The sequence below is a fragment of the Porites lutea genome, chromosome 2 (genome assembly GCF_958299795.1).
Source record: "Porites lutea chromosome 2, jaPorLute2.1, whole genome shotgun sequence".
In the NCBI taxonomy this organism is placed as follows: Eukaryota; Metazoa; Cnidaria; class Anthozoa; order Scleractinia; family Poritidae; genus Porites; species Porites lutea.
Window position 1 is genome coordinate 32,775,447 of NC_133202.1, and position 21,626 is coordinate 32,797,072.

At 38.2% G+C, this 21,626-nt stretch overlaps 2 protein-coding genes across 2 annotated transcripts; both read left to right on the top strand.

Moving 5' to 3' along the window:
- Positions 1 to 554: 554 nt before the first annotated feature.
- Positions 555 to 6,063, top strand: LOC140928368 (uncharacterized). Its single transcript, XM_073378109.1, has 6 exons — positions 555 to 947; positions 3,437 to 3,502; positions 3,600 to 3,661; positions 4,107 to 4,178; positions 4,775 to 4,900; positions 5,372 to 6,063. Exons 1-6 carry the CDS (start codon positions 562 to 564, stop codon positions 5,842 to 5,844), a joined length of 1,185 nt encoding a protein of 394 aa, XP_073234210.1. The 5' UTR covers positions 555 to 561; the 3' UTR covers positions 5,845 to 6,063.
- Positions 6,064 to 9,291: 3,228 nt separating this feature from the next.
- On the top strand, positions 9,292 to 21,626 carry LOC140926078 (uncharacterized). Its single transcript, XM_073375876.1, has 8 exons — positions 9,292 to 9,544; positions 12,962 to 13,087; positions 13,240 to 13,507; positions 14,674 to 14,695; positions 15,556 to 15,622; positions 18,062 to 18,124; positions 20,011 to 20,073; positions 21,121 to 21,626. Exons 1-8 carry the CDS (start codon positions 9,292 to 9,294, stop codon positions 21,624 to 21,626), a joined length of 1,368 nt encoding a protein of 455 aa, XP_073231977.1.

Genomic DNA, 21,626 nt, shown 5'->3' on the forward strand with positions numbered 1-21,626 from the left:
ACGCCGTGACAAAATGCTAATCAAACGTTGTTAACTGCCATATGGTATTTACTTTTAGTGACAGTAGTATTATAGGTAGAGCCGATTAATGCGAATTATACCGCGCAATATAGTGTAAGAAGAACGCAGTGCTGTATAAAAGATAAATAAAATTAACAATTCTTCAGAACTTAGTATGAATGCCTTTTTTAAAATTAAAAGTTGTTTTTATCGTCCGTAAAAAACACTGGGAATCATATGCATATAAAGACACTATATTTGATTATGCCATTCGACAATTGATGCTAATTGATTTGGGAATCACGCACCATAATACATGTCGGATGAAAGAATATTCAAATTGACCTATACTAACTAAATTGAAGGGGGTTCTACTCGCCGAGTTAATACCCTCATTCCATAAAAAAATTGCGTTACTTTGGAATCCCATTTTTTTGACAGTGCCCCAATCCCCGACCCCAAACCCTTCCCCCCACCTCACCCCACCCTTCCATTTTTACTTCCTTCTGACTGTGTTGCGTCACAAGCGCGAAAAATTTCATGCTTACATTAACCTGGCGGATGTTCTTTCCTATGATATCTGGCTACTATATATCACAGCTTTTCAGTTGCGGTGTAAGTGAAAGGCTCATTTGTTTCTGCGTCAAATTCAAAGGATTATTCGTTGTACTGACTCATCCGGTCGCCATGAAAGCTTCCCCGACAGTAATTACACGTTACAGTCTGCGTCTCGTGGCTTTGTTTGTGATGTGCTGTGCCATGTTGGTTCACCTCTCTGCCACGAATGAAATTCGGTCCGAGCAAAGTCAAAGAGAACAAATTGTCGACCGAGTGTTTGATGATGGTGAAAAACGTACCTTGTTGCATCGTCAGCGAAAATCAGCTAAAAATAATTTGATGGCCAGTCTGTCGGAGGTACAAAAAAGGCTAAGAGCCATAGAAGAAAGGTAAGCTCTCCGTTGGCCGATTTTTTTTTTTTTTTGATTTATCAGATCGGTGATACTTTTTGACTGGAACACTAGTTTTTACGCAACTGAGGTTCTTTGCGAAATTACCGCGCAGTCTTATCAACTATAACTGCTGATATTCGGAAAAATTCTCACCTTCGTAAAGTTTTCGAGAAAATATACTGAGGCCATTGTAAATTCAATAAAGGCTTGACTTGCCCTAGGATGACACCGAAGAGATGTAAATTTATTAGCACCGCTTAGAATGAAATGTCAAGAGATATAAAAGTAATCTGTACGTATGTATAGTCTAAAAAGCGTTTTCAATGTATTTTTGGGTTGGGTGCCCCTGAATTATCACGCCGGCCACCAGCAGCTATTAATTCTCGCATATATATTATAGTTAGTGGAAAAAAGTTGTATATTTGCAAGAGAGCGTCTAAAACACAAGGCGTGTGATCTATGGAGACATCGAAACTTGGCAGGAGGAGCAACTTTCATAAACAGTCTAAACTGAGTAAAATGAAAGAGCCATAAAGAAAAATATCATCACCGAATGGCTCCATAAGGGCTGATGAAGAAGACGTATACCAGGCAAAAGACAAAGAATCGAAAAAAAGTAATAGCCCAAAAAGAGGCCTTTTCGAAAAGGAAGCTTATTTCAATAATCGATCTCTCCGTATCTTTAGTCTATTGAATACAGTAAAATTTTCTAGCAGGGGTTTTAGCTAAAATTTAACAACTGAGATGGCATTAACTTCAAAGCAAGCGAGTATTTCGCAAAACGTAGGATCTAAAGGAAATCTGATAAGCAAAAATATACCAAGAGAACATAAATCTGCAAAGCTGATCGTGTTAAGTTGATATAAACTTTGGAAGACATTAACACGACACCGATAAAAACCTAAACAGGGCAGGCTTGTAGCTGATAATTAACCACCATGAGCACTTCCAGATAGTCTTCCACCAGTCGCACATTAATTCATAGAAAGTATAGCTAGTAGTCAACCAATCAAAAAATCCGCGATCATTTATCAGTTTCCAGGGGTGATTAGTTTATCTCTCCCTCCCTCCCTCCCTCCCCCCATCCATCCATTCCTTTCTTCACTTCTTTCCTTCCTTCCTTCCTGTATTCATTCATTCATTCATTCATTCATTCCTTCCTTCATTCCTTCCTTCCTTCCTTCCTTCCTTCCTTCCTTCCTTCCTTCCTTCCTTCCTTCCTTCCTTCATTCATTCATTCATTCATTCATTCATTCATTCATTCATTCATTCATTCATTCATTCATTCATTCACTCATTCATTCATTCATTCATTCATCCATCCATCCTTCGTATCAATCCATCCATCCATCCATCCATTCATTCATTCATTCATTCATCCATCCATCCATCCATCCATCCATCCATTCATTCATTCATTCATTCATTCATTCATTCATTCATTCATTCATTCATTCATTCATTCATTCATTCATTCATTCATTCAGTCATTCAGTCAGTCAGTCAGTCATTCATTCATTCATTCATTCATTCATTCATACATTCATCCATCCATCCATCCATCCACCCATCCATAAATCGTATCAATCAATTCATTCATTCATTCATTCATTCATTCAACTATCCATAGTATCAATTCATTCATTCATTCATTCATTCATTCATTCATTCATTCATTCATTCATTCATTCATTCACTCACTCACTCACTGACTCACTCACTCACTCACTCATTCATTCATTCATTCATTCATTCATTCAACTATCCATCGTATCTACCCATCAATTCATTCATTCATCCATCCATCCATCGTATCAATTCATTCATTCATTCATTCATTCATTCATTCATTCATTCATTCATTCATTCATTCATTCATTCATTCATTCATTCATTCATTCATTCATTCATTCATTCACTCACTCACTGACTCACTCACTCACTCACTCACTTACTCACTGACTCACTCACTCACTGACTCACTCATTGACTCACTCATTCATTCATTCATTCATTCATTCATTCATTCATTCATTCATTCATTCATTCATTCATTCATTCATTCATTCATTCATTCATTCATTCATTCATGCATTCGTTCGTTTGTTCGTTCGTTCGTTTGTTCGTTCGTTCGTTCGTTCGTTCGTTCGTTTGCTCGTTCGTTCGTTTATCCGTCCATTCCTAATCCTTTACCATTTCCTTCTTTTCCCTTCATTTTCATCTCTCCGTAGGTTTATTTTTCTCGTTATCCGTTGTGACGTTCGTTTCATTATAGGTTCATCGTCGAATCTCAATGTCATTTGTTTTGCGTTATTCCGATCCAAAGCTAAGTACGAATTAAGTTACGAATAAAGGATGACTTCTAGTCTGTAACAGTTAGGATTTTATAGCTGATAGCGAAGTGTGTCAAGGGTAATGTAAATATAATTAACGCTTGTGTTCGAACAGTGCTTTTTTTCCATTTTGAGGTTTTTTTTTCTTGACAGACACAATAAAAGTGCAAGTTTGATGGAAAAGCGACTTCAAGAAATGGAAAAGCGGTTTATAAAACGGTACGTATACTGTAGGTGTATTAATCAATTACCCATGGAAACTTCACAGTTCCTTGTTAATCTTTTGCGATTTAACAATGAATTTATCTTTCTACAGACTCGACGCATTGGTGCAAACACCGCACTCAAGTGACTCGTCACTATTATCCTACCTACTTGGTTTGTACACTACAGTGTTAAAAATGTAATGGCCAGACTGACTAGCCAACTGGTCGTATAACAGAGCACAACCAAATGCTGCCTAAATTAAAAATTGGGCTGACAGCCCTTGGCGAGAAAAAAAAAATAATAAAAAAATAAAACAAAACAAAAAACAAACGAACGAACTAACGAACCACAAAAGAGAAAACAAAAACAAACGAACAAACAAACAAACAACATCAAAAGACGATTCCCAGTTCTCTTGCAATTATAAGGTCTATTACTTTATGAAAATTTTGTTTCAGTTTTTCAATGTTGGATATGGTGCTTTCGGATTTTTAGACCATCCATTAAGCCCCTTTTATTTAATCTAATGACGTAATGCAACGCCTAAATATCTCTGGCTATTGTTATTTAATTGGAACATAACATGTTGTATCTCTTAAATTTATACGTGTTTCAGTGCGAGATGGCCGCAATTACGGAAAACAATCAATGGGGGCAGCCGGACCCCCAGGGAAACCAGGAGTAAGAGGTAAGCAAGATTTGTCTACTGCTTTATGTCGGCGTTACCAGTTGTCTACTTTTTGTAAGGTATAGGGCTTCCTCATAGAAAATATATATCTAAAAACTAATTTAACTAGGACGGCATTAAACTAATGGACTATTTCAAATAAATGAGGTTGTTAAATGGAGGTGTACATTCTAATACAGCTGTACTAGCTCTCTTAGACCCTGTTTACATGGAGTGGGGGACCCCGGTCTAGTGGGGCAAGTTTCTTTTGTTTTCACGCTCTGGGGGACACAAAACAAAAGAAACTTACCCCACTAGACCGGGGTCCCCCACTCCATGTAAACAGGGTCTTAGTTATAGTTCTGTCAGTAAGAAGGAAGCAAGGTGAGAAAGTTTTCCTCATCTTCACACTTATATCATCAAATTAGTCCGTGATAAACTCAAGTTAATGTCTAATGTTTAGCTTTTGTAATGAGCCTCTCAGCTTTTGTTGATATTATTCTTCTGATCTTAACTAATCAAAATGCAAATTTTCACTGAAGTATTCCCACATGATAGACACGGTCATAGGAATAGATATTATTGTTAATTATTGTCGTAATTTTGTCCCTCTATAGGTCCTAAAGGGGATAAGGGAGCTCAGGGAGTTAAAGGCGATAAAGGACAAGCTGCCAGTTCTGGAGTGAAGTATGTTCGCTGGGGAAAGACCTCATGCCCTAATGGTGCTCAGATTGTCTATAAAGGTACAAAAAGGGGATGACTTTGTCCTTCATTTAATTCATGTATGCAACACAAGCAAAATCAAAGTAACAAGGAAACATAAACAAATTGATGACAATATCTCCTCATTTTCTTTACTCTAACAACGGGACGGAGATAGCATGTTCAAGGATTTTATGAATCCCTCATACCTCTAATTAGTTCAAGTTTTAATTTTGAAGCTTTTATAATATTTTGGTAGCCTTTTAGGACCAAAGGTACATTGCCCAACAAAGCTATTAAGTTCCAGTGAAGTTCTCCCCAAGTTAATGCGTTTTTCAGAACATTAACAGGAAGATGGTTCGCAACACTGTTACTCACAAGTTTGAACGTATTATTCTTCATGACTGAAATTTCTAAATTCACATGTTATTATTCACTTAACGTCATAATGGATGTTTTCAGAGTTTTTATGTGAATTGAGTCGGCGTATCCCTAACTTTTCTGATTATTAGGTATCATGGGTGGAGAGTATTACGGTCACATTGGAGGTGGAGTGAATTACCTTTGCCTTCCAAAGACTCCAAAGTACGACAGGTACAAAGATGGTCACCAGGGTGGCGGATACGTATACGGCGCTGAGTACGAACTCTCGTTTAACCCATTCAAGAAAAGTCTTAACCAACACGATCCACCTTGCGTTGTCTGCTTTGTCAAGTCACGTGGTTCGATGCTGATGATGCCTGCAAGGAACGATTGCCCCACTGGATGGACCGAGGAATATCATGGGTACCTGATGAGTTCATTTTATGCCCACAAGAAGCAAAGTGATTTCATCTGCGTTGACAAAGACGCTGAGTCTATCCCTGGCAGCCAGGCGAACAAGAATGGTGCATTACTCTACCTTGTGGAAGGACAGTGTGGCAGCTTACCGTGTGGTCCATATGTCAGTGGTCGAGAGTTGACTTGTGCTGTGTGCACCAAGTGAAAGAAAGAATGTTTTTTCTACTGTGGGTTTCAAGGGGCAAAATGTGATTTTTAAAATGAACTGTATTGATTTGAAAACCTATTTCAGAAAAATTTAACACATAATCTGCTTAAAGCAGCTCATTTTCAGTTGCTGATTATTTCAGTTCAGCCAGACACATTGGAGGAAAGTAGCTTGAGTAAATCATAAGAGAAATTGGTAAATCCATGGCAAGAAGAAATTGGTCTCCTTCCCTGCATGATGAAAGGGCTAAAGAGCTTAATCGCTTAACATGATAAGCTAATACACGTCAGCATTTAGAATCTGTTGGTAACTATTGAATTATCAAATAAATGAAATGATTTTTTTCCACTCATGACTTATACAGTCACATTTCAATACCGGCGAAGCTACCAGCCACTAAAATAGACCAATGTTTGAGGTCTTTTTCAAACGTCAAACCATCTTCCTTCCCAGTACCCCCTCTTTTCCTCCCATGAAAAGGGACGCGGCTAATCACATGGTCCCAAAATATGGATGTCTGGTCGGGATGGATATATATGGTGTTCATGATCCCCGCCAAAAATCAACTTGAGTACACAAACATTCAACTTGAGCGGCTAACATAGTTAGAGCACCCAACTTTCAACTTCACGTTTCAATATTCAAAATTAATAATTCAACTTAAACTCCCAACGTTTAACATGATCACTCGTTCTTGAAAATTGCGCGCGCTGCATTCTAATTGTATACACAACATGTAATTTGAGCAACCAACATTCAACTTCAGAAACTAAAATACCAAAATCTTAAATTATAGTTTCTCTTGAACGTTTCTTCCGACTAAAATGAAGCCTACTAAATGCCCAGCAAAAGAAAAAAAATAACGCAAGAAAAGCGAAGGATGAGGGGAGGAAAGAAAGTACAAAGAAAAAGTCAAGACTGCTGTGTCACTTTAAAAGCCACAAGCTTTGCTTTCTGCGCATGCCCGAGCTTGGCAAGCTGATATTTTGCACGTGAATCAGAAGGCTGCGAAATGTACCAGCTGCAAACAACTTTGTGGTACGCTTTAGCTCTTTATAGCCAGACAATGACTAGACAACTGCTCGACTAGCTTCCCAGGGACGAATGGGTTAAAGTCAAATAAACAATTGACGACGTCACAAAATATTTCTTGGTAAGGAGGTATTTTTAGACTTGCTCTCTCCCACGATCTCAACAAATCCCATATTTTCTGAATTCGAGCTCAATACAATTAATTAAATTCATCTTTTTTAGGACACTGGAAGTGAATGATTGTAAAAAAGATCAAACTGAGATGAAAAGACACTTAGTGAGCAAAGCTACAATTCAACTAATTGAAAAAAAGAAGGATTTGCTGAGTCTAATACTGGGGGCTTGCCTAAACCTTTCAAGAACGGTTTTTCTTTTCCCTGATGAAACAATATTTTCGTTTCAAGGGCTTCAACCTTACCCTTGTTTTGCACCAAATTTAGTCTTAATTTACTCGTCCTTCGATCCCAAGTCGCGGAAAATAACAGTTTATACAAAAAAAAAAAAAAAAAAAAAACGAAGCTCACAATAAATGTATATGCTAACGTTTGAACTTTCCTCGCGATTTCCTGAAACAACTTTACTATTAACTTTAAATTTACGTCAGTCCCTATTTTCTCGTTCTCGTGACACAGTCTCAACTGTGGCTCTTACTGTACAGAATAGTCAGCCTATTCCAGACTCCAAGATAGTAATGCAGTGGTACAGTAAAAAGTCGCTTGTTTTATTTTCGCAACGTTCCAACTTTCTGCAGAGAGCCTGGCAGGCTACAGAATACAGAGTACGTTCTTCAGCTCGTGACAGCTGAAAATAGGGAGTTTAAGCAAAGACGTTTCTGAGCGACGCATGTCAACCGGAAGTGGACATTTTACAATATTCGGCAGTAGTTCGCCTTCATTTTGGGCAAGTCGTCTCTATAACAGCAAGACAGCGAAGCATTGCGAATTTGACGGGGTCAAGATATATTAGAAGGGAGAACACCTCACTTCCGGTTGACGTGTGTTCCCCAACGCGTTTGCTTTAATTAGCTCCCTAATACCGATCGGGACGAACTGCTCTCAAGGGTCTTGAGCCGCCGTGTTGAAAATGTCCATTTATGTTCAGCTTACAGAACAGGTTTGCTCAAATGGCAGTCCGCTGTTCAGTGTGACAATGAGGTTATTGATTGCGCAATATGTAATAACCTGGGACCAGCAACGACTCGCAACTGACTCCTCGAAACTAAATAAAGATTTCCCTGAGATTGTGGAGGGAAGAAGGATTCCTTTTTTATTTCTTATTTTTATTTATTCGTTTATTTTTTATTTTTTATTTGTTTATATTTGTGCGTACTCCTTTGCGCGCGCGGTGTCGAACTCAGATCTGTCAACTAGGTTAGAAAATTGTGGAAAATAGTTACGGTCCGGCAACGTTAGTGCCCTGTCCAACCAGAAAAATCGGTTTGTGCCTTTATTTAAAATAGGCACAGTCATTTCTTCTCTCCCGTCTCTATACGGATAAAATCTTACTAACTGAAGTTCGTTTTTCCTGCGTGACTGACTGCACAATCATCTGAATCATGTTCATGTATTTTGATTGTTGTCAATGGTTTTTCTTATACAATGTTTTTTAAAAAAGTCAATCGTTTCAGCAAGATGCAACTACTTTACTTCCGTATTTTAGTTCGCCTGTTTCCATCGCGCCGTGACGAAATGCTAATCAAACGCGTTGTCAACTGCCATGGTTTTTACTTTAGTGACAGTACGTAGTATATTATAGTTAGAGCCGATTAATGCGAATAATAACACGCAATACAGTGTGATAAGATCGCAGTGGTGTATAAACGATAAATAAAATTAACAATTATTCAGAACTGAGTATACATGTATTTTTTATTAAAAGTTGTTTTTATCGTCCGTAAAAGCAGTCGGAATCATATGCATGTAAAGACTATATTTGATTATGCCATTCGACGATTGATGCAAATTGAATTGGGAATCACGCACCACAATATATGTCGGATGAAGAGTATTCAAATTAACCTATACCAACCAAATTGAAGGTGGTCATGCACACCCGCCGAGTAAATACCCTCATTCCATAAAAAAAATAAATAAATAAAAATTTCGTTACTAGGGACTCCCATTGTTTTGACAGTGCCCCAACGCCTAACCCCCAATCCCCAACCCCAAACCGTTCCCCTCACCCCACCCCCCACTCTTCAATTTGTACTTCCATCTTACTGTGTTGCGTCACAAGCGCGAAAAATTTCATACTTATATTAACCAGGCGGATTTCCTTTGATATCTGGCTACTGCGTACATATCACAACATTTCAGTTCTGGTGTAAGTGAAAGGCACATTTGTTTCTGCGATCAAATTCAAAGAGTTATTCGTTGTACTGACTCATCCAGTCGCCATGAAAGCTTCCCCGACATGTTACGGACTGCGTCTCGTGGATTTGTTTGTGATGTGCTGTGCCATTTTCGTTCACAGTCGGAGCAAAGTCAAAGAGAACTAATTGTCGACCTAGTGGTTGATGATGGGGCTAAAATTGGCGATGGTGAAAAACGTACCTTGTTGCATCGTCAACGAAAATCGTCTAAAAATAATGTGATGGTCAGTCTGTCGGAGGTACAAAAAAGACTAAGAGCCATAGAAGAAAGGAAAGCTCTAGCTTTGTTTGCCGGTTTGTTTGTTTGTTTTTTTTTTTCAATATATCAGATCGGTGACACCAAGAGCCATGGCTCTTGATGATACTTTTTGACTGAAACACTATAGTTTTGACGTAACTGAGGTTCTTTGCAAAATTACCGCGCAATTTTATTAACTGTAACTGCTGATATTAGGAAAAATTCTCACCTTCGTAAAGTTTTCGAGAAAATATACTGAGGCCATTGTAAATTCAAAAAAGGCTTGAGTTACCCTAGGATGACACCGAACCGCTTAGAAAATGTCAAGAGATGTAAAACTAATCTGTATATATAGTCTAAAAAGCGTTTTCAATGTATTTTTGGGAGAAATCCGTAGTTGGGTGTCCCTGAATTATCACGCTGGCCACCAACAGCTATTAATTCCCGCATATATATTATAGTTAGTTGAAAAAAAGTTGTATATTTGCAAGAGAGGGTCTAAAACACATGGCGTGCGATCTATGGAGACATCGAAACTTGGCAAAAAGAGCAGCTTTCAAAAACAGTCTGAACTAGCTGAGTAAAATGAAAGAGCCACAAATAAAAATATCATCACCGAATGGATCTATAAGGGCTGATGAAGAAGACGTATACCAGGCAAAACACAAAGAATCGAAAAAATTAAAGTAATAGCCCAAAAAAGAGGCCTTTTCGAAAAGGAAGCTTATTTCAATAATCTCTCCGTATCTTTAGTCCATTGAATACGGTGGAATTTTCTAGCAGGGGTTTTAGCTAAAATATAACAACTGAAATGGCATTAACTTCAAAGGAACGCAAGCGAATATTTCGCAGGACGTAGGATCTCAAGGAAATCTGATAAGCAAAAATATACTAAGAGAACATAAATCTGCAAAGCTGATCGTGCTAAGTTGATATAAACTTTAGAGGACATTAACACGACACCGATAAAAACCTAAACAGGGCAGGCTTGTAGCTAATAACCACCACGAACACTTCCAGTTACTTAGTCTTTCACGGTTCGCGCATTAAGTTATAGTATAGCAATGATCAGTAGTCAACCAATCAAACAATCCGTGATCGTTTATTCAGTTTTAGGGAGTGTTTCGTTTATCCCACTCTCCCTCCCTCCACCCATACATCCATCTATTCCTTTCTTCCTTCTTTCCTTCCTTCCTGTACTCCTTCCCTTATTCATTCATCCATCCATCCATCCATCCATCCATACATTCATTCATTCATTCATTCATTCATTCATCCATCCATCCATCCATCCATCCATCCATCCATCCATCCATTCATTCATTCATTCATTCATTCATTCATTCATTCATTCATTCATTCATTCATTCATTCATTCATTCATTCATTCATTCATTCATTCATTCATTCATTCATTCATTCATTCATCCATCCATCAATCCATCCATCCATTCATTCATCCATCCATACATCCTTCCATCCATCCATCCATCCATCCATTCATTCATTCATTCATTCATTCATTCATTCATTCATTCATTCATTCATTCATTCATTCACTCATTCATTTTTTCATTCATTCATTCATTCATTCCTTCATTCCTTCATTCCTTCATTCCTTCAGTCCTTCATTCCTTCATTCATTCATTCATTCATTCATTCATTCATTCATTCATTCATTCATTCATTTTTTCATTCATTCATTCATTCATTCATTCATTCATTCATTCATTCATTCGTTCGTTCGTTCGTTCGTTCGTTCGTTCGTTCGTTCGTTCGTTCGTTCGTTCGTTCATTCATTCGTTCGTTCGTCCAGTTCTAATCCTTTACCAACTGGTGTTTAATTCTTCATTTCTTCACTCCGTTTTTTTTATCCGTTTCAACGTTCGTGTCATTAAATTTTCACCGTCTACTCTCAAAGCTTAGTATGATTTAAATATATAAAGAGAGTTAATGTAATTATGTTATGCAGTTGGGCAATACAAACAACTTATTAACCTCGTCCGGCGTTCAGTACTTACTGGGAAATCTCAGACCGAGGACTTGATATATTGACCGGAGCGATAGCTAGGTGAATACATTAAGGCCGAGGCTGTGATTTCTCTCTAGTTACCAAACGGACGACTTACCCCTCGTTTATTTATTCACCATCAAATCAAATTTGACATTGATGAGGGATGACCTTAAGAAAAGTGATGGGGGGGGGGGGGGGGGGATTGAGGTAGTGTGATTTTGAGAGACTTAAATAGTTTTTTCTCTAATGATTTGTCAATATTATTGTGGTATAATTTGAACAGGGGATTATTTATTAAGACAAACATTACGTTGTACGGAAAAACATTAACCCTTTGAACTGTAGTACCATTTATGCAGCTCTCAATTGTTTTATACTATTACAATAAATGAATTTTCTGATTCCCTATGCAAATCTATGTCTCGATCTTCAGTGTATCTTGGACATTTCTTAGAGCAAACTAAGTGGTATTAGACATTTTTGAGGTTCAATGGTCTTGCAAATTTCTGCAGTCAAATCGTTGCCTCAAATATTTTGGAGGGCCGGAAGGGTCTCAAAAATATCTGCCCCAGTAAGGGCCTCAGAAATTTCTGCGGCAGTAAGGGCCTCAGAAATTTCTAAAGCAGAAAGGGTCTCAAAAATTTCTGCGGCAGTAAGGGCCTCAGAAATTTATATGTTCTAATCGTCCCAGAAATTTTTGTGGATCGTTGTCCCAGAAATTTTGCTGGACCGTTGTCCCAGAAATTTCTGTGAATCCTTGTTTCAGAAATTTCTGCCGATGAGTTGTTGTCTCAGAAATTTCTGCCGGATGAGTCGTTGTCTGACTTGTCTCAGAAATTTCTGCGGGTGAGTCGTTGTCAAAGAAATTTCTGTGGCTCATGGAAACTGTATTTTCTGAGTTGCGTTTTTGCTAATGTTCTCCAGACTTCTGAGACCACAGTAATAAAATAAATAAAATGCTTATGGGCAAGAAACATATAATTTTTGAAATATTTTGACGTAGGAAATACAGTCCTGGAAAGGATTCCAAGAAACTGACTCAAATTTACCAGATGGTAAAATTGTCTTTTTGCCAAGTTTAACAGCGTCTTTGCTGAATTTAGCCGAGGACTCTCCAGAGACGTATTTATGGACGAAATGGAGCAAATAGACTGAATTCTTGATGCAATAATTTGATACTTTTTTAGGAACAAAAATCAGCTCTTTTGGGTGCATCTTTTCTAAGCCAACAAACATTTGTCGAAAAGTTAGTAACAATAGTCAAATCTTTCCAATTTTGCTCCTACAAATTGGAACAAAATGAGCAAATAATTGCATATTTTTCCGAAATCAACATTTTAGAATATCCCACCTTATTTTAGAACGTGTTTAATGTTTAACTTTTAAAATGAAGCCTTTTAACAGTAAGATAGACAAGGGATAAAAATTCATGTTGAGGATGGTTTTTGTGTTTATGTAGGTCCTAAAGGGGTTAAGGGTACTCAGGGTGCTAAAGGCGATAAAGGACAAGCTGCCGGTTCTGGGGTGAAGTACGTTCGCTGGGGAAAGACTTCATGCCCTAATGGTGCCCAGATTGTCTATAAAGGTACAAAAAGGCGATGACTTACCCTTCATTTAATTCACATTCACGGATTTATTTAGAGCTGATCTATTTGAATATTTCTCGATTTTCATCCTTTCATAATCTTCGTATCATCTCAACGAAACCTTGAGATCCTTTACTTCCCTACTTGTTAGGTTACATGGGTGGTGATTACTACACTCACACCGGAGGGGGCACCAACCATCTTTGCCTTCCAAAAGTTCCAAAGTACGATCAGTATAAAGATGGTTATCAGGACCACGGAGGTTTCGTCTTTGGCACTGAGTATAAACTGTCGTTTAAGAAAAATCTCCATAACCATGATGCACCTTGTGCCGTCTGCTATGTCGAGTCATGTGGTTCAATGCCGATGATGCTCGCTCGGAATGACCGTCCATCTGGATGGAGCAAGGAGTATCATGGGTATCTGGTGACTGAACATTATAACCACAAAAAACAAAAAAAACTACATCAGTGTCGACAGAGACGCTACGTCTATTCCCAGCAGCAGCGCGAACGCAAATGGAGCATTGTTGTACCTTGTAGAAGGAAAGTGTGGCCAACTACCATGAGGTCCGTTTCGTTTCAGGTCGAGAGTTGACTTGCGCTGTGTGTAGTAAGTGACGGAGAAGACTGTCCTTTCTAAACTGTGGGTTTTGACGGGCGACAAATCTGTGATTTTTAAAAACGAACTGTATTAATTTTAAAACTAGTTCAGAAAGTGTTAGTTCACATTGTGCAGCTCATATATAGCAATTGAAAAGTAGTGTAGCTTGCTAGCACCTAAAAATAAAAGTGACGTCAAATAATTCGGAAAAACTTCCTAATTATTCTTTTTTAATCAGGGCCTTTTTATTTCCCACGAACGAGTAAATAATATCGGTAAATCCACATAACAAGAAAAAAAATGTTACTCTCTCTAGCTACGTAAATACACGTCATCATAAAGATCTGTTGGCAAATAATTAACACAAAATAAATGACGCGTGAATTTTTTTTCCAGTCATGACTTTCACAGTCACATTTCAATACCGGCGTAGCTAACAAGCTCACTTAATAGACTTGTGTCGTCTGCATTTTCAAACGTCAACAACCTCCTTTCCGGAGAGGACCCTCAGTCTCGCGAATCGTGTCTGATTGCACGTTGATTTTGTTAAGCGATGGCTGACATGGAATCAGAGATCGAATAAGAAAAAATGTAGTTAGCGCAGCTTAGCTAAATTCAATGTAGGAGACACTGTTTTTTGACAAGATAAATAAGCTTTAGCGTACGTTTTATCTGCGTGAATATATACGATCCAAGCACTTTTTGAAATAGCCTATTATTCGGCCACCAAATAACTCAGAATCTATGTACGCGGCATGATTTGATTGAGACAATGGCGTCATTGAAGTCATTGAGACATCGTGTAGTTAAATTGAACGGATGGATGCTTACGATTTCTGCAGATAATATAATTTTGATCAAGATCTTATTGCCATTTCCCCTAATTTTCGCTATTTTTTTGCATCCCGGTTCCCATTGGATTAATGAAATGAGTTTATTACGTTTGTTACTTTTTGCTAAAAACTCTTCTTCCTGTTGGCAGAGCATGCATCGGTTCTGTTAAGGTAGGGGCTTAAATTTACCCCGGTCTGAATAGGGTTGCGCCTTCTGAAATTTTGCTTTAATTTTCACAAACCAAAAAATAAAGAAAATAAAAAAACAAAACTGAGCAAAGTAAATTAATTTGGACGCCTTTGATACGCTTTGTGTTTACTTACAATAGTTGAGTTTCTTGATAGTGACTAAGCATAAAAAATAGGCCAATATATATATTTTTTTATTTATTTTTTAATTTCTATTTTTTGATGTTTTGAAATACCATAAAGACCCTTTTTTCTTCTTTGTTTTAATTTTATTTTTCTGTTACTATGAATGACGGTTCGTGACTGTGTATCAGTGACCTGCCATAGCGCTAGTTTTCCCGGGAGTACACGGGTTTGTAAACACTGCATGAAGGCTTCAATTCTTTTTTCGCTGTCACTTACCTTCACTTTTCCCAACAAGAAAACTATTGTTTCTCCCTCCCTCCAGGAGATCCTGGTGAAACTCTCCTCGGAGCGAGAGTGAGAACCAATTGCCGAAAGAAAAAAAAAAAAAAAAGAAACAGGAAGGAGGGATGGGTCGAGGTCCTGATAAAACTTCAATGCAACAAATTTTATCAGGTGTAAAGTTTAAGATAATCGGCTCTTAGAACTGATTACTCATGCTCAAGACTCCTTGTTTAATCAAAGCCAATTCGTTACGTTACTATGCCAAACAAATTAACTCTTTGGATAAAGCTGTATTAACACAAGATTCAAAAGGTCTTAGTTATAATTGGTCTCTAAAATAAGTTTACTTTATGCTCCATGAACGACGAAAACAACTCGAGGTGTTTTTCAAGTGTAGCTGCCGGGTAATTAGAAGCCTCGTGGTTTTTTTTCAGTTTTATACACTGAACGGAGAAGACGTGAGACCTAATTTTTCTTCGTTTTCCAATAAGAGACCATCAGGTAAGCGATTCAGACAGAGATGATTGTCCACCTAGATTAAGCATTTAAACTTCACGAGATTTGCTTTATTATTCGCGAAAAAAAAATACGATCCTTGGCTTTGATGACAAAGAACCACTCTGTGTGACAGTATAGCAATAGAATCAGTTTCTTTTATCGAATGATTCGTTCAGCTTAAACCCTTAAGTTTGCAAAGCCACAATTCCTTTCTTTTTTTTTTTTCTTATATCATCACTGATAATAGATGAAATAGGTACACTGAGCTGTTTCAAAAAAGAAAAGGGCTGGGGAGAGATCAATCTGAGTGATTATGTAACTCTGTAGTTCTCGTCAGATGAAGTAGTTTAAAACCCTTTGCTTTCAGCAAAACCCAAAATTCAGTCGACTTGTCGCATCATAGGATTTTGGCCACCCTCTCAAAATCCCCATCATTGCCTCTTAGGGTAAGTACTAAGACGGTCTAATCTTTGATTTCAGAGAAAGCGGTGAATATTAATTGCTATGTTCCAAGACAGCTATCTTTAAGTGACATTCACCAATCGGGAATAAAAAGGCTATAATTTATGTTTTGTTATTATTATCTACTTCCAGTTTAAGATATCAACATTTCAGTAACTTTCTCGAAAAAAAATACACATGTTTCTGGAAACTTTAAATTTTGTTCTGACGGCCACGTTGTATGCACAGTGTGTATTAATAAAAAATTCAGTTACTTGAGCAAATCCTACAAAATGCAACGCGGAGTAAAGTTACCAAAAACATTTTGCATTTTGAGAGTAACCAGTTAGCTTTACACTCTGGGTGAAAGTATGAAATTAGACTGGCGACGTGTAATTTGGAAATCTCGAGATGATAATTCCTCTCAATCTTAGATGCTGACCAAGAGCCATAATGGCCCTTGATGCTGACTTAATGACTCCGCATTCATTTTATTCAAGATTTTACATCATTTGCAAAATTACTAACTGTTTTTTTTAACAATTTTACAAGAATATCGGTCAAATTCCATAGTTATGTTTAACTTGATGGGCACTTTACACAGGTGAGACACCTCGTTATAGTCTCGAAAAATGGGGGATGAAACGAAAACGTCCTATGAAAAGCCGTTCAAGACCATGCGTTTGGATCGTACTTCTTTAGCCTTCGCGATACTCTTGGTACTAACAGGCATTGTGAAAACAAGTCTCGCTGAAAACAAGGTCATGGGCGAACAAAGAGCCGTACAACAACAAATGGACACTAATGATACTAATATGAAAGATATGATGAAGCGATTGAAAATGTTAGAAATGAGGTAAATTATAATCTGATGCAAGAGATTTGTATTGCTTTACTTTCCGGAAGCTGGGAGAATTAATTCTAGATACATGATCAATATCTACACAGAAATCAGAGTATTAACATGTCATTAATTTTGCATTGGCTTAGAAGTTCAGGCTAGTGTACTGAGAAAATTGAGACATTTTCCAACAAAATCTCAACAAATATAAAAACAAAAAGACAAGTAGTTAAGCTACAAATTTTCTTGACAATTTGGAAGAATTTATAAATTTGGGGTGCGATGACAGCTGAAATGTTCATATCGAAGGAATTAATCAGTAAAGTGTTTAGTCTAACTGACAAAGCTTTATCACATCTTTTTTGCGTTTGATTTCATCAGATTATTCAAGTGTTAAAAAAATATTTCACTTGTTCGCGCCGTGCCGAAAAATGCAGTTCCTTGTTACGAGGTCAGCAGTAAATTTGGGGAGTTATCACTATCTATCATCGGGTGAAGTAGGGAAAACAGGAAATAAGAAAATATATATTGTTGAATGGGTAGAGGGACTGTGTCAAAAGTGTTGGTTAACATTAATTTCTGGACACTATGCACTGCAAACCGGTAGGTCTGGTAATTACCAGGAGTATAGTATCCGAAGAACTCGGTATGACCATACGGTTTAAGATTAAGTCAAAGTATGACAAGAAACCAACTTAATTGTACATAAATTTTTGTTATACAAAGCTGTATTTGATAAGCACTAAATCCTTCACGGTTATTAGAACGAGGGAAAGGGATCCCATTCTGTAATTGGTTTGTCTGAGGAGAATATCTTGTCGTGGCTTGACTGTCAAAGCTCAAAACTAAAATTTTTGTAATTCTCTGCCTTCTTTTGTGTACTGTCATATGGTATATAGTCAATAGGGGTTGTCTGTATTTAGTAGTTCGTTGATTCGTCGAGCAGAAACAGTTGAAATTGACGACAGTGGTAGAATTAGGACCAAAAACCATCATGGCACAAAAAAGCTTGAAATTCAACAGTTAAAGCGTCTTTATTAACTCCTCAGAATGCTACAAACTGGATTCCTCAGCAAATACATGAGCGGGACTTGTACCCCGCTCCCCTTCAAGACTTATAATAGTTAACAAAAGTCAGTTAATTCCGCTTAAATTTTCAGGTCGAGATGGTAGAGATGGATTACCCGGACCTCCTGATCCACCTGGGAAACCAGGCCCTGCCGGTTAGTTTACTTTGCAATTGATTGAACATCAAACTTTGCCATTTGTGCAATGATTATAACAAAGTGTGCTCAGCCTCATTAGATAACAAAACATTGTGACCTCAAAGCCGTCTGTGTCGTGATAAAATAAGTATGAAAAGAAAAAAATAAATTCAACAAGAGGGTCTTAATGGAGTTAACCGATAGGCGTAAAACGGCAAAAAATTTAGTCGATAGCCGTAAAAATTGAAAAATTTTAACCGTTAGCCGTAAATAGGGTAAAAAAAAGTTAACCGTAAAAGAAATTGTTCCCTAGATTTGCTACTTTTAAGGAAGGTAATAAACTCACTCATGGTTGCGTTTTTTATTTCGCGGCTAGTTTGGCTCCGTACGCACGTTAGGTAATGCGCCTTTTAGGTGAAGACCAAGACCCATTTTCATTTCGGCCGCTCTCTCAGGGAACTTATTTTTTTTTCTATAACGAAAGTGTGGCTTCTTGCTGGGGATTAATATTTGCGATTGTCAGGAGGTCGTGCCCTTGAAACACTAGTGAAACAACACGAAGGATCTCACTGTTTGTAAAACACGTTGCCGATAAACAACATTTCCCTGTTTTTCTCTGACGCTACAGTAGACATTGCTATGCCTAGTCCCCGTACGGCGTCTTCCCACGCAATTTCGGTCAAGGCATTTCGGTGGCGAACTCGCTCAGACCACGTGACCCGAAACGCATTAGCCGCGCGAAATAATAAGGCCTACGAACAAGGCAAAACGGCTGACAATGGTTCCGTACAGTCCTTCGCTACCATTAAAAACACTGGACACGGGAATTTTGTTATTGGCCGTTTTCACACTAGAGCTAGAAACGGATTATCTGTCTGAGACTAGCCTGTGTACAGTCGCCCTCTTCCCGACAGACACCCCGTCTCCGATTTTTTTTCTGAGGGGAAGGGGGCGGTTGTTGTACACAAGTTATCTGGAACGGATAATCCCGTCTTCAAACTGTCTGTCGAAGTTGAAGGATAAAGTCAGGCGGATTGTTCATGCAAAATTAAGACTATTCCATTTTCAAATTAAGACGTATTACCTATCTGACGCGAATCATCAAACGGATAACCCGTCTCCAGCGTCTCACACGAATAATCCGTCTTTAGTGTGAAAACGGCCATTTCTGTTCTAATGAATGTCGCGCCCCGGCCTTGAGTTAGGCGTTCGCGTGTGTGCTTTGCTTTTTCACAAAGATTACTTTTAAATTGACTATTGACATTTTTATGTGTAAAATAATATTAGAAGTGGATACTTTATAAAAAGTATGATATATCAAATGTTAAAATTTTTCAAAAGAATAGCTTATTTCATATCCCGAGATGATCCTAAGACCTTTATTTTGCTTTAAAGGTACAAAAAATACAGGCTAATTAATATTTAACTTTTTGAAACAAAAGAAGTTAATTTGTAACTTTTTTGTTAACCGTAACTGAAAAAAATTAGCCGATAGCCGTAAAAGAGCCAAAATTTTAGCCGATAACCGTCAATGCCACCACCCCATTGAGACCCTCCAACAACAATAACCATAACAAGATATATTTGTTCTAGACATCATAAATAAGTTATAAATATAGATAAATAAGACAGCATCTGGGAACCTAAAGTAACTCAAACTAAACAAATCTGGGGACAACAAATTAGCAAACATGACAATCAGAGGAGGCTTTAACGGAAAGTATCTCAATTATAAATATAGAGACTTTAGGGTAGAGACCACAGGAAAAAAGAAATCATACTTGAATTAGCCCCTGCGGATGCTGTTCCTTTACCTTTTACCTCCTTCTTAATACTGAGTTCAAGATGATAGTTATGCTTATTTAAATGCTAAAGAACCCTTCAAACGTCCTTTTATCCTCCAGGAAGGGACGGCAGAGACGGAAGAGAGGGTCCTCCGGGACCTCGAGGAGTCTCGGGACCAAAAGGTGTGATCTATTGTTGTATAGAGCTACCCGAGGTCTGGAAATTCCGATGCCGTCAGACTTAAATATTAGACAATGAAAAATCTCGAGAAGGCAGGGGGAGTTGGAGAGACCAAAATTGTCTGGCGGCCTTTTCCCCAGTTCAAGCTAGAAGTCAATGATATTTTCAGTATCCTCAAAATTTAACTTTCCAGACATTTCAATTTCGTTTGACTAAGGACTTTTGTCTCTACTAAATTTAGGTTAAATTCTAGTCAGACGGGTGATTCGCTTTGGCTCCTGCTAGCAACGATGTGATATGAAAAAAATCCCTCAAGTATTATACTTCGTGTTCCTTAGGACCAGTTGGTGACACTGGAAGTGTTGTGTTGGCCCTCGGGGTCCTCGCGGACCGAAAGGAGAGAAGGGAAAGGGTCTGTCTGGCGTGAAACACGTTCGCTGGGGAAAAACCAACTGCTCTGGAGATGCTTCGTTGGTGTACAGTGGTAAGGGTTCACGATTACACACCGTATCTATTGTTTTAATCTCTTGTTCTAATCTAATTGACTAAATTATTTATTCGAACATACCTAGGTTACCATTAATTTTACCCTTACATGAAGTTGAAAATATCACAAACAAACCAAACCTGAGCTGCCACAACTAGCCGTCAGCAAGTTTTTCCGTAATGGTGAACTACTGTTGGGTAATTAGGACTTGTATTTAATAATTTGACACAGTCAGAATTTATAACAGATTCTGATAAAGAGTCAGTTGATACTTTCCTCCACTTTATAGTCAGTAATCAGCGCCGTGGCTCGAGTGAAACCAACGATAAATCAGTAAATCAGTAATCGTGAAAAGTACTATAATTGCTGCTTTTTCAAGAGGGAGTTTATGCAACAACGGCGGTGACGTCAGCGAGAACGGCAAAAAAGAAAAGGTTTATATTAACAAAACAACAACTCTCACGTGCATCACGCTAGTTGTACATTTCTCTTCCGCTCTTACATATCAAATTCCCACGTGAAGAGTTTTTGTAGCAGAGTTAGCTGTTATTGTCTTGACCAGCTTTTTGTCTAATTTCTAATTTCCACTTTGGATCTACGGCTGGGGAGTTTTACACTCACAATGGAGGCGCAGCGAACTACCTTTGCCTTCCAAAGACCCCAAAGTACGATCAGTACAAGGACGGCGTTCAGTACGGAGGATTGGTATATGGCACTGAGTACCAACTGTCGTTTAATCCTTTTGACAAAAATCTCCAAGACCACAATGCGCTTTGTGCCGTCTGCTATGTCGACTCACGTGGCGCAATGCTGATGATGCCCGCTCGGAATGACTGTCCATCTGGATGGACCGAGGAGTATCATGGGTATCTGATGACTTCTCACTACACCCACAAAAACCAGAAAAAATTCCTCTGTGTTGATAGAAATCCGGAGTTCATCCCTAGCACCCAGGCAAACACAAATGGCCCCTTGATGTACTTTGTCGAATGCACATGTGGAGGAAATTTGCCGTGTGGTCCATATGTTTCAGGTCGAGAGTTGACTTGCGCGGTTTGCACCAAGTGA

Bases quoted from the DNA above. Each gene is read 5' to 3' on its own strand.
- LOC140928368 (XM_073378109.1), top strand. From the start codon at position 562: ATGTTCTTTCCTATGATATCTGGCTACTATATATCACAGCTTTTCAGT. The intron at 3,503-3,599 runs GTACGTATACTG...ATCTTTCTACAG, and splicing joins GAAAAGCGGTTTATAAAACG to ACTCGACGCATTGGTGCAAA. The intron at 4,901-5,371 runs GTACAAAAAGGG...TCTGATTATTAG, and splicing joins TGCTCAGATTGTCTATAAAG to GTATCATGGGTGGAGAGTAT.
- LOC140926078 (XM_073375876.1), top strand. From the start codon at position 9,292: ATGTTACGGACTGCGTCTCGTGGATTTGTTTGTGATGTGCTGTGCCAT. The intron at 9,545-12,961 runs GTTTGTTTGTTT...GTGTTTATGTAG, and splicing joins AGCTCTAGCTTTGTTTGCCG to GTCCTAAAGGGGTTAAGGGT. The intron at 20,074-21,120 runs GTGTGATCTATT...TGTCTTGACCAG, and splicing joins AGGAGTCTCGGGACCAAAAG to CTTTTTGTCTAATTTCTAAT.